Raw genomic sequence first — 13299 nt, 5'->3', positions numbered from 1 at the left:
TGTCACATCCGCAGCATTTCCGTGATGTCTCCTGCGATCGTTGCCTTTACAAGCTCATCCATCGCCGTGTCTACGTATATTCAAGCCAATTTATCGTTCCTGGGACCGGAGCGAGAGGACGGGAGACATGGGAGAGGGAGGGGAGATGGGATGGGGGAGGAAGGGGAATAATAGGTGGGGAAGGGAGAGGAGATGGAACGGGGAAGGGTGGGGAATTGGGAGTGGGAAGGGAGATGAGTAGGGACGAGGGAGGGAGGGGAGTAAGGATAAGGAAGGAGGGGGAGTAGGGAGGAGGGAGGAAGGGAAGTAGGGACGGGGGAGTTGGGGGGGTGCGGGTGGTTGGGTACGATGGCCCCTGATTCGCCGTCTCCTTGTTCTGTGCCAGCGTTGCCATTTCGTGGTAATTTCATCTGCCACGTGGTAACAAAAGAGCATCGCCAACGTTTCGTGACTATTTTGCCCATGCATTAAATCTTGCATTTTCAACATCAAGCACAAATCAAAATATGTTATCTGTATTATAATGATACGATTTCTGTGTGTCTGTTGGTTTGTTTACCAAACACAGCACAAAAGCGGAACGTACCGCAAATTTTGTCAGAGCGAGGTACCGTTAAAATGCTCTAACTTAAAGAATAAAACATTTTCATGTTCAATCGGGCACCGGTTCCCGAGCTATGATTCACTTCTGGCTTTTTGACATCAAGTGAAGGCAGCCAAAGGCGGCCTAAGCGAGTTTAGATGGTGTTTATTTTACTATCGTGATTATTCCCATACCCATTCACGCCTTATGATAATAGACTAATATTAGTCATATAACAACTGAGTTACTCCTGTATTTTGGCTAATAATTGTCAAAGAAATTGATCTGCTTTGCTCGGTCGTTCATTCTCTCATCCACATCGGGTGTGATCCCAGCAGCAACGCTGTGTTGTGCTGTACTCTGCCTTAGGGTTGTGATAAGAGGGGAGTTGGAAATTTCCTAACACCTCTTCCTTAGCGATTTATCCTGTACATAACACTTTAGTGTCCTCTTGGGTGTATGTTACTGATGCAAACAACGTCGGTAATAAAACGATAAATATAAGCAAGAGAAAGTTAAGGTGTAACATGTCTAGTAAATTGCCAAAAAAAAAAAAAAAAAAGCCATATTCTCCCATGTCGCCTATCCTTCAGCCCTTTGTCTTTTCCATACATCGCGGGACTGGCCTAGTCTAAATTTGGCATATAATCTAAAACAAATGTTCCCTTGCTGTTACACTGCGTCTGCTTTACACCCATGGCATATTCCTCGCCCTCCACCCAGCTCCATCATATAAAAAAATCAATTGTTGAAAAAAAAAAAAAAAAAAGAACCTCTCGACGATGCAAACTAGCAGTAGGAGGTGAGAAGTAAAGGGTGAAATATTCAACCAACACAACCACGCCTGTGCTTCTTAAGTAACATTACACATGGGTATCATAAGTACAATCACACATAAGCAACGTAGCCACACCTGTGTACGAACAACCTCAAGTCTGCAACAACAATGAGCTACAATCATACCTGAGCAGCGTTAAGACAGTCAGACCTAAAAATGTAAATACAATCCTGTTCATACCGTAAGTAGCTACAGCCACAGAGACTTTTGAACCTGAAGGGATGGTTATAGTATTTATTAAACCCTTCGCTACAAGAGGTCTCTCCGATGCTTAAAATCATATGGTAGCGGCAAGAATAAGATACAAATGATATCCTATCCTCGGGCTGAATGGGTTACCCACAATTCCTCATGCAACCCCGCACGTGCACCCGAATTTCAAGTGGAAATGTATTTTCATCACGAGGGGGGAAAAGCATATGACAGCGGTATGCCAGACTGACCTTTATTGTTTACCATAAATATATAATCTCCAGGATGCAGTTTCATCGAGAGAGAGAGAAAGTCTGAAACATTTTTCAAGCTCAGTGACGCATTCCCTTGATCATCAGGATATTCTGCGCATATCATTTCATATTACACGTACTGCAAAATAACTACAGAGCATCATGGATTAACCCTGTCTGTCAGTCTGAATACAGAAGAATGCTGGCAAGCTTCCACAGATGGGAGCTTTTTTTTTTTTTTTCCAACACGATTTCACTCGATTCTGGAAGGATCTCTGATTGTAAGAGTTGAGGCCCCGATAATTTTAAGTCTTTCTCATGCTGAATATTAATTGTCGAATAGTAGCTCGAGGAGAACGAAAAGTACGAGTGCGAAAATCGATGAATATAAATCTTAGCATCCCTCTGGTTACCGCCAAGCGATTTTGTTCACTTCATGAATGCCCTCTCATTATCTAAGCCACTAATGGTTAAAAGCAGCTATAAACTAAATTTTAAACTGATATCGGCACACTTCATTCTTGTTACCGCTAGACGATTTTATTTAGCTAAGACAGCCATTTGGACTCAAAAGGAGAATCAGAATTAACTCCCATATAAAAAAAGCCAAAATTTGCGGGGCTACCTGTATAACACGCAAATTTAATGTCAAAGTGAACATTTGAATAGTCACAATGCAGTCGACTACATAAGCCGCTGCAGTCAATACCGAAACTAATTCTTACCAGTTAGAACTCTATATATCCCTTTTAACTTTGGTAAAAACTGGTCTAGCATGCTGGATATGCACAGTAAATATTAGTCCAACTAGACCAACCTTAGGCTTCCGAAGTTAGAAATAAAGTTATATCAGAACTGGTTTAGGTATTGACGCCCGGGGTAGGAGGGCGGGGGAGGACGACGCTTACAGGATATCGAGTCTTTAATTGCGGGTTTAAATGCCCTTCTCCAGTTCAGACTATCTATAAAGCTACCGATTTTAGTAAACATTTCCTAACCCCTTTAGTTCAAAGATTTCTTATTCATTTCACCACAGCTAATGACAAAAGATGATTTTACTTTGCTTTGGAGAGACGTCCTCGGAGTGAGACAACACGTCCAAGCGTCACCAGCTTTGTGCGGCGTAATAGCCCGAGATCGACAGTAATTACTTAAATGACCATGTATTTAACTATCATATATAGCCACACACATACCTTCATTTGTTAACTATCTTATACTGTATAGTTTCACACATACCTTCGTTGTCAGTCCGTAACAGCCTCAGGAACATGGCACACATCAAAAGCCATAACGCGTGCACCCACACCATACAAACAACACTCTCCGACTGAGCATGTGACCAAAACATTGACGCGTCAGAGGATGCTGTACCGAAATCGCTTATTTGCGATAATACAATATTCTAAAAAATCGCTGTATAATGCAGTCTTGTCGTGTTTAACTGCTACTATGTGAAAATCACGACTCTTGCTCATTAGTTCGAAATCAGGAAATGTATTAATCGCTTTCATTCACAATTTTCTCAATTTAAAACACTACATGGGCCGAGGACGCTGATGTTGAAAGCTTCATGGCTGGGCGGGGCTTTAAATGCGAGGGGAGGAATATGGAGTGACGACTTGAGAACATCATGAAATTATTTAAATCTAAGCTGTGTCTTCACATTTTCCATGAGGGGTGAATAACATATAGTGATAAAAACACTGAAAGGTAAATTTCTTCCCACAAGTGAAGTCAAAATATGATTATTAGGAAAAAAAAAAAATGCCGACAAACAAGAGAATGTGGCATCTTTCACAGGGCAGATAGCAGGCTGTATGAGTTAGGTGATGTGTTAAAGTTCCACGGATAAGAACCCTGGACATTTTGAATTACTTTCGGATTCTCTGGTATATTATTTCAGAGGGGGCAGGGAGGCTTAGTGGTAGAGCACCTGACTCAAGCCCGAAAGGTCGAGAGTTCGCGTCCCGCCAGGATAGCTGCCCTGCTGGAGAGGTAAAGATCTCAAGTCACCTAGCGAAACTATAATTTATCAAGGTTTAGCTCTGAGAATTTATTTCTCCGTTTTTCTGGTATATTTAGAAGTTATAAACGTTCACTTACATGTTACTAAAGCTATCACAGCAAATTGTCATTCGTCACTGTCTCGGTGTTGCTTGGTTGGAAGGCGGGTGAAGTTGTTTTCTGATGCTTTTCTTCGTATATCTAATTCGGAACGATGGAGATAATATCTTTCACACTTTTCACATGCGTCTAATGATTATGATTAATGCAATATATTGTGCGGCTTGTAAACATGTGATATCTGCTTAAGAACACGTTGCAAAGATTCCATCTTTCGCACTTAACGTTGCCAACGCTCTCTTTGTGCGATGCCTGAATTCCGTGATTTTCGAAACATGGATCGTCGAATCATCCACAACTGAGAGGAGTGGGGTGCAGGGGTAAGAGATGTTGATAGTTGGAAGCTTTTCCTGACAGCATGAGTAAGATGATGCCATACCAATGCCGGGACCAGACTTAGTCTGACGCGAATTGTCCGACTATGCACGTTAGGAGTAATGTTGGAATAAGAACACCTGGTTTCACTGGGTCACATTCTGACCAATCTATTTCTCATTGTTAGACATGACGCCGGTAACAGTGAGAAGCATCGTGGTCAGAATGTGACCCAGTGAAACCAGATGTTTTTATTCCAGCATTACTCCTAACGTACTGTACATAATAACGAACAATTCGCGTTAAGAAAGTCTGGTTCCGGCCTTGGTTTGGCTGCGCCTAACACTATCTTACCTGCCAGTTTTACCGGTGGTGTGGTGGGTGGAGGAGAGCCTTCCTCTTTTCTATCCCTTTCTCTTATACGTTGATTTGATCTTAGTACAGTTTTTTTTTTTTTTTTTTTTCCCCACTGGATAACTTCATGGGGCAGCAGGCCTCCTATTCTATCTACTTCCTGTAACAAGTTTTCCTTGTGCAGTTTAGCAAAATTTAGAACACCATCCTTAATCCTTTAAGTTCAGTGACATTTCTGTTATTGGTATCTCCACACAATTTTACTGGGGTTAGGATATACTTACCTATCTGGAGGAGCTAAATTCTTCATTAACCCCTTTAGCACTAGAGTTTGTTCTTAAGTGGAGCAAAATACCCTCATGGTAGCAAGAATATGTAATAAACAGACGTCATAGATCAAGGACTCACAAACAAGCTTGCCATCATTTCCCTCTCGTAACTGTGGTTTGTTTTCGCAGGACAGACAATTAGAGTTCGCAGAATGGACAAGGACAGTGCATTATCCTCCCATCTTTTGTACTTTCTGCAAACGCAAATCCTACATACGAAAGTAATATAGTCGTAAGCTATACATGCTTTGGCAGAAAGGACAAAGTAAGAGTGTGAAAATGTCTTCCCATTTCATATTTATTAAAAAAAAAAAAAAAATCCCATTTAGGACAAGGTGTGCAACTAAACTGATTTACTTACGCTTAAGTCTTTGGATCCAGTGACTTTTTTATTTCTTTTCTTTTTCTTCTACAACCAGCCGGTTTCATTCACGGTGTTATTCAACTTTAGTACCAAGAGAGCTGATTAAGATCAATCCCTCCAGCTCGAAATGTCTACCCAAAGTTGAATAAAATCGTCTGAAAATAACAAGAATAAAAAAATACATCACTGGATTGAAAGGATTAAGCCATTCAGTATCTTTTTTATGCTATTCTTGTTCTATTGAGTCAGATGATTTCATTCAGCTCATCAAAGGCTCTTGGAAATGGAGTAGTCTGATACAACCTTCATCAATCCCTTCAGTACTTAATAGCTACTCTCCCTTGAAACAATTGGCGCACGGAAAAAACGCGCGGTATTCAAAATATTCACAAACATTCGAGAATGACATCCGCGGTTTGGTCCAGTTTTTGCAATGTCATTCTGGGATGACACCCGCGGTTAAAGGGTTGCCTTTTTTTTTTTTTTTTAACAGAAATCCTCTGGAGGTAACAGGAATAAGAAAAAAAAGAGGGGTGGGGGTTTAAAGGTAGATAATTTCGCCTTATATCACCCCAACATACACACACACACTGCTTCTCTACGGACCATAAGTGGCATAGGAGGCTTCATAACCTCTCTTCACACCGATTTATTCTGCATGCCACACCTAATTATTGTCTTGAAAGTTATAAATGTCATTTTGATATACCGGTAGATCTAGTTTTGCCCCTAGCACAGACGAGGATACTGAGGTTTAATGTGCAGGATAAATCGCCATGGAAGTCGTGCAGTGCTCCTCTTCCACTCCACCCGGCAATTTCTCGTGTGTTGCGAGAACGGCTCCGTCAGCGTTATCTATGTTTATCCCGTATCATTTTTCCATTTCCTACGTCCACTGCCACACCCACACCAGCAGACTGAGCCACGTGAGTGTCTATAGAGAGGTATTTAAGGACCACCCTGTATACAGCATAATGGAGTGATGACCGCCTTTGATATATCCTAGAAGGGATTTTGTATAGAAGAGCTGGCTGGATGTAATCTATGTTGAGTTATATAAATAAAGTGCTTATATATCACATACAAATTATACAACCAGAACAAAGACTATGACAGTTTTATTTATACACAGTAAGTTGTTTCAGCTAAGAAACGTAAGTCCTTTGCACAGCCTTGCAAAGATGTACATTTATGTAAGAATTATGCCACATGAGCTAGACAAAAAAATGTTAGAGACCAGGAGTATTCAGCAGTAGGTACGGCAGATGGTCACAAAAGTCTATTCAAATCAAGAGTCTCGCCCGGGACAAAACGATTTCCTTCAGACCCAGGGATCTCATCATTTTAAAATATAATAATAATAAGAGGAGATGGATTAAGAAACCAGACCGGGACAAAACCGTCATGATACGTAATCTATGAATTAAACGGTCAATCACTCTAATCTCACTGCTGATAGACTGATTCATAATATAATGACTTGTACTGCTGAAAGAGTACAGGTTATAATATGCTCTTTAATGTACCACTGAGGAAAACGGTAGTAGTATAAATATACATAATACTTCTACCAACTATTATGTACAGACGCTGGCGTGCCTCTTAAAAACTATCAAAAATAAACAGTCCTTGTAATACCGGCTCTGCCCACCAAACCATCACAGCCCAGCCGGACGCACTCACGTGGTAAAAGTCGCGGTCAATCTTTATTTACCTTCATTGAGGTGTTGCTGCCGGAAGTTAGGCTACAGTAGTCCATTCAGCTTAAGGGCAGATGACCAGCATACACCCCTTGGTGGCATTATTATGATCTCAAAAAATCTCCAGCCACCTGTTGAAATCGAAGCTATGCAAGACCGTCACTCCGACTGAGGCGTTCCAGCAACCAGGCCACAAGGCAGGAGTGGGGCTGTACGGCAGACATACTAACGTGCATCCTAGCTACAATTATCATCTATATATAATAATACCCTACGATATAATGACGTTTGTAATCGCCACGACCAGCACGGCGACAAAGACAATATACATACTTTATGGTGAGGGATTAAAAGTTTCATCACTGGCAAAGAAGGAAACTCGTCTCACCTCTATTATGCTAACGAACCTCACCACATTATGGTCTACTTCATCATGTGAGGCAGAAAGTTAGTGTCTTATTCTGTGACACAAGTGTTTTGTTAACTCTCACCTCCTTTCTGTTAAAACTTAGTGGTATCAAGAATAAATATATGCCCAAGAACACTATATCAGAGTGAAAAAATAAAATAAAATAAAAGAATACCAAAATAGCAAACTCAATTCCCCAAGTCTTGACGGTATTTTGTGAAGATAGTTCGTACCGTCGCAGCAGTGTAGGTATCAAAATTGTAACAGGTACGCTTCAGACATTTTACACATCCCTTCCTGAGAGTCAAAATGAAAAAAATTATCTTCCAATGTACCCATATAAATACAGCACAGTCACACCCAGAACACCAAGAGGTTAGTAATGTAAACAAGGGCTGTACAGTACACGTGTCCTATAATTACCATCGGGCCTTCCAATTTTTCAAGTCTAGACCAGCCTTAACCTCTTCAGTCCTATGACGTATTGTCTACAGTAGGATTGCTATTTCCTGACGATCTTATTTACCTTGGAATATTTTTCTAACTGGATGGATTGAACATTAGTCTTCATTAACTACTTAGGGCTCTCCTAAGCTGAATGAAATTGTCTGATTTTACCATGGGTAAAACAAACACACGTCATTGTAGTAAAGTGGTTAGTTTTCTTCTCTCAGACCCTGGCAATGAAAGTCTCGATAAGACTCTCGTGCTTCTTGACGAAGGACTTAGTGATAGTGTCCAGCCGCTGTTCTTTCAGTTCCCGGAAGAACACCAGCACAAAGATGTAACCGCCAACACACACGACGCAGTGAAACCAAAATATTCCCCCAGTGGCAACTGCAACGCGAATTTTATGAAAGAGAACATCGACAGCCATCATAGAAGACCAGAGGACCATGGAAGCCATAGAAACACCCAGCCACTTGTACTGTGGGCTGAACACCTCGCCCATTGTCACCCAAGCTATAGGTCCCACACCGCTGCCATGGGCGAACGTGAACAGGACTACACAGAAGACCTCAGCTACCCACTGGTACATGAAGTAGTTATCCACCCGATGCAGGTCCTTTAAAAACAAGAACAAGCCAAGCACAAAGGCAGAAGCAGCCATGATGGTGAGGGAGAGGAGTAATAGTAATTTTCTGCCGATTTGATCAACCAGCAGGGCGGACAGAGTGATGGCCACAATAAGCACAGTCGTCACCACAAAATAAGCCACGTTGACGTAAGCACTGGCCACCTCACCAAAGAGCTCCATGCCATAAAGCGTGAAGCTGGCCACCCCCGTCATACTGTACAGGAACATGAGGCCGCAAGAAAGCAAAAGCGGTCTCCAGAAAGTGGGCCTGATCAAGTCCTCACAGTCGATGGCCCAGCGGTCCATGTAGGTGCTGTCTGAGATGTCGTGATACTCCTCCATGACGTCGTTCTCCACGCCACGCAGCCACTGCAGCGTGGCCAGGGCATGGCCGGGCTGGGCATGGATGAGGAAACGTGGCGACTCGGGCATGCAAAGAACCACGCTGACAAAGACGGGCAGCGTGATGCACACACCCACGATGGCCAGGTCCTTCCACACCAGGATCTCACCCAACAGGAAACAGATCAGCGACCCAACCTGTGAATGGCTAAAATTAGTTTCCGAATGGGGAAGGAGACGAAGAGATTTACTGCCATGCGGAAGAACTGGACATACAGAAACTATTGCAAAATTTAAAATTATATTGTAGAACCATACCGTTCATTTTTACCATACCAGTACCTGGCAGTATACTGTATACTATAAACATAATGACTTCTGGGTTTTGTCTAATGTTCTTATATATCAAAATATGAAGAATTTTGCCTTTAATCAAAGGAAAATTGGTCAAGCAATTCCCAAACAAATTTTAAGATTAATTTAATAACTAAAGATGTACTCTAACTTTTCTATAAGCTCATCCATTCAAAAGCTTATATTTTTTATTTTAAACATTAACAATATCACACACCCAACACAAACACACATAAACACACACACACACACACACACACACCTGGAATGCGAGTAGTGGTGCGGTAGAGATGCCTCCCCTAAGCCTGGGCACGGATATCTCTGCCACGTACACTTGCACCACCACCATCACCACACCCGTACACACGCCGGATACACCGTGGAACAGGAACACCATCCACGCCTACGGAAGGCAAGGAGAGGTTAGCTATGGGGACATGGTTCGGTGTTTCACCCTCTGTATTTTCTTGGCTACATTTGTTCGCTTCTTACTAATCACACTTTTCAAAAAGCTACACGTGGCTGGATGGGTATCTTAAATGGCTGGATGGGAGTTAAATATAATGGCTGCAAGTGCAAGGATCATCATCATCATCATCATCATTAACCTAGCCTTCTTTCTTGTGCAACGCATAGGCTGGGAAGATCCATAAACAGGAATAGGAATACATAAATGCTGGAGAACTAACACACAAAAAATAGGAATTGTAAAAGCTAATACTTGACAATATAATTCAAAAACCTACGGTAGTGAGGGGAGAAATCGAGGCTCTATCTAATAGCTTCAGTTGGAAAAATCTCTCCTCAGTTGAAGTAAATAATTAAAAAGGAAGAATGAAAAGAAAGAACTAAATTAAGAAAAATGCTCTCGAAAAACATATAAAAGTACTGCAGCAAGATTCAAACTTTATTTTCATTACAGATTTCTTTAGCATGATCTCGGTAAGTTTTGACCTCACCTGCACATACGAGTATTTATCTTTTCCATGCCATCCTCTTCAGCCACAACATACTTCCTTTGCATCCCTGTCATCCATTCACTTATCCACCTCACCCACGTTCATCTCATTTTTTTTTTCCTTCCCAGTCACTTCTCCCTTAGCCTTCATTTCCTCCACACCAGACACAATCTATCATCACCCTCACAACGTATAAACTCATTTCCTCTGACATCTTTCATATCTCCCACAATTCCCCACATTTCCCCTTCTTCCGGTGCTCAGTCTCGCAGTAATGCAACCTGATAATATTCCTTGCGTCCTATTTTTCTTCCACATACAATCCCGTCTTCCTTTCCCTGCTTCTTCATCTAATTTTAATTTGACCCTTCTTTTTCCGTTCTGCTTATCGCATCCACATTATTAGGCTATCTTCCCCTAATTTTCATCTTCACTTCTCTACTACTTAACCCCTATCCACTTTCTTTTCATCTATTTTCCTCCACTCCTACCTTTCGTCTCCCATCTGTTACCTCCCTTCCACATCTTCCTCCTCTTCTCCCCGTCTCCCACTTCTCCTGCTGACCTTGGTAACGAAAATGATGAAGAGCCATGAAAGTGCGAGTGGAGCTGCGGCCACCAGCACCACCACCTTCCTGCCGTAATTGGAGAGGAACCCAGAAATGAACCCGCCACTCAGACACCCTGTAAGATAGGTTAAGTTAGGTTAGGTTAGGTAAGATTAGGTTGGGTTAAGTTGGGTTGGGTTGGGTTAGGTTAGTTAATAAAGGGTAAATCGATAGCAACAGGTCAGGACTAATGCTGTGTTAACTCTTTAATATTTCTTTGCGTCAACAATTCTGCTTTGCTTATAGTTAGTCTTATCTTAGGACTTTAAGTGACCACGAAATTTAACCAAACTTTTCTGTTCAATCTAACTTAACTTACATTTACTTACGCGATAAATAATGACAATACATAAGCTAAACACAATGCATACCCAAACAGACTCCGTTACTTCTGTTAATCTTACGCCCTTCCGCTCAAGCAGTCCCTCCTGCGTAAATAAAATTGCTTGGCGTCTGAACTATTTAATAACGGGGAATGTTAACCACAGTGATGCCACTACAAACAGTGTACAGTACTGCTTTTACATTACCTCGACAGTACATTTAGCCTGGAAGCAAGAAAGAGTCATATAACGTTGCAATCTTTTCCTACGCATGTGTCTGTCGTTAGTTTCTAGCTCAGTCTGAAGCCACCCTATATAGGCTACTAAGATTGTACAAAAATACATGTCTAGGATTGTAGCTGACACTCAAAACGATGGTAGTGGTAATCTTAATCGTTGGGGGTAAAAATATAACGTTTTCTCTTACTCTTCAGTGTCAAAGAAAATGACTTCTTTATGGGAAACCTAGAAGATACGAATGACTCTTGGGACGCGTTCCCTGATTTTGAAAGACCTGCTATAAGAAGTTTACAAAAAATACAAAAGATTTTCATTTAGTGAACGCAGCAGATAGGCATAATGACACCATTATTGAAGTATCACTACATTAATGGTGTAAGAGCTAAATCGTGCGCTGACTGGCAAATTAGTCTAGTTTTCATGTAACCACTGACTTTTCCATAATCCCCTTCAACCAGATGGCACCTTTTGCTTAATTTAATCTTGCTACTATCGCATGATTCTGTTCAGCCTGGGAGAGCCATAATACTGTGAACTGGTTAACGAAGGCTATATCTGAACACTACCATTCAAAGTCTCTTGTAAACAGAATAAAAATGTCAAACAGTAGCAAGAAAAAAAAAAAAAAAAGACTCCTGGTAATGAAAGGGTTATCGGGACACATCCATCATCATCATTATCAGCAGCAGCAGCAGTAGGAACAGCAGCAGCATCACCATCATCATAACTAATGGACTGGGAGATATAGGGCCCAGAGAACAAGAAATAAGTCCGCCACTCCCGTATACTGTAAGAGATCCAAAAATAATGAAGACAGGCATCGATACAGTGGGAGCTATAAATGAAATAACGTGTCAACTGACCAATAAAGTGACAAATCCACAAAATAAATAAAGTTTCCACTCACCAATGAAACAAATAATCCATGAAATAGATAAAATGTCCATTCTCCACTAAAACAATAAATCCACAAATAAAATAAGGCGTCCACTAACCAATAAAGCAATAAATCCACTAGAAATCCACAAAATAAATAAGACGACCAATTAATCAATACAGCAATAAATCTACATAATAAACAAGGTATTCACTCACCAATAAAGTACACATACGTCCGCCACGCCCCTAGCTGCGGCCCCAGGAGCTCTGCCGGGTTCTTGGTGAGGTTGTAGGCGAGGGCGAACCCGCAGGCGAGGGGACCCAGGCAGCAGGCGAAGGTGACCACTATCTGTGTTGAGGGGCCAGGCAAGGGGTCAGAGGGGATTTCTAGGGGTACAAGAGGATTTTAAGAGGGTCTGGGGGATATCAAGGGAGTCTGGTGTAATTTATAGGGGGACAAGGGGATTTCAAGGAGGTACGAGGGGATTTTAGGTAGGTCTGGTATATTTTAAGTGAGTCTGGGGGATTTCATTGGGATCTGGTGTATTTCAAAGGGATTAGGAGGGATTTCCAGGAGACCAGGAAGATAATAAAGGGTCAGGGGGATTTGAGAGGGATCAGAGGCGATTTCAATGGGAGTCAGGGGGATTTCAAGAAGGTAGGAGGAATTTTAAGGGGTCAGGAGTGATTTCACAGGTCAGGGGTAGATTCTGAGAGGGATCAGAAAGGTGCAAGGAATATTTAAGGGAGTCAGGGGAAATTTCGGGAGCTTAAATTATGGAGGATCTGAGGAATTGTTGCACCATAAGGGAGGGAAATCTGCAGTCCATGAAGCCCAGGAAGCAAGGGAGGAGTTTGGGGGTGAAGGGTGTATTTTAAGGTGGAAAATGGTGTCTTAAGGGAGGAAAAGGCGTATTTTAATGGTGTGTGGGGTGTAGTTTAAGGGGGTAAGGGGTGTACTTTAAGAGGACAATGAGTGTTTTCAGGGAGGGGGCAAGGGGTTAATGCTAAGGGTAAGGGGTGTATTTTAAGGGGTATGGGGTGTATTTTA

General features: G+C 41.8%; 2 protein-coding genes across 2 annotated transcripts in view; both read right to left on the bottom strand.

Annotated features, from left to right (window-relative positions):
• The window catches only part of LOC145412063 (uncharacterized), a 111186-nt gene that overhangs the window by 10279 nt on the left and 87608 nt on the right, over window positions 1–13299 (bottom strand). The gene's annotated exons all lie outside the window — the stretch shown is intronic.
• LOC145412241 (facilitated trehalose transporter Tret1-like) overlaps window positions 8136–13299 on the bottom strand; it is a 50829-nt gene continuing 45665 nt past the window's right edge. The window contains exons 2-5 of the mRNA XM_080282181.1: window positions 12465–12597; window positions 10764–10882; window positions 9502–9642; window positions 8136–9083 (exon numbers count right to left, since the gene is read on the bottom strand). Coding sequence (XP_080138307.1) covers window positions 8136–9083; window positions 9502–9642; window positions 10764–10882; window positions 12465–12597 — 1341 coding nt within the window. The remainder of the gene's footprint in view (window positions 9084–9501; window positions 9643–10763; window positions 10883–12464; window positions 12598–13299) is intronic.

Source organism: Coenobita brevimanus, chromosome 92 (assembly GCF_032717465.1).
Source record: "Coenobita brevimanus isolate Jiangsu-jjx chromosome 92, ASM3271746v2, whole genome shotgun sequence".
Lineage (NCBI taxonomy): Eukaryota > Metazoa > Arthropoda > Malacostraca > Decapoda > Coenobitidae > Coenobita > Coenobita brevimanus.
The sequence above is the reverse complement of the archived record's forward strand: the minus strand, read 5'-3'. Positions and strand labels throughout refer to the sequence as shown.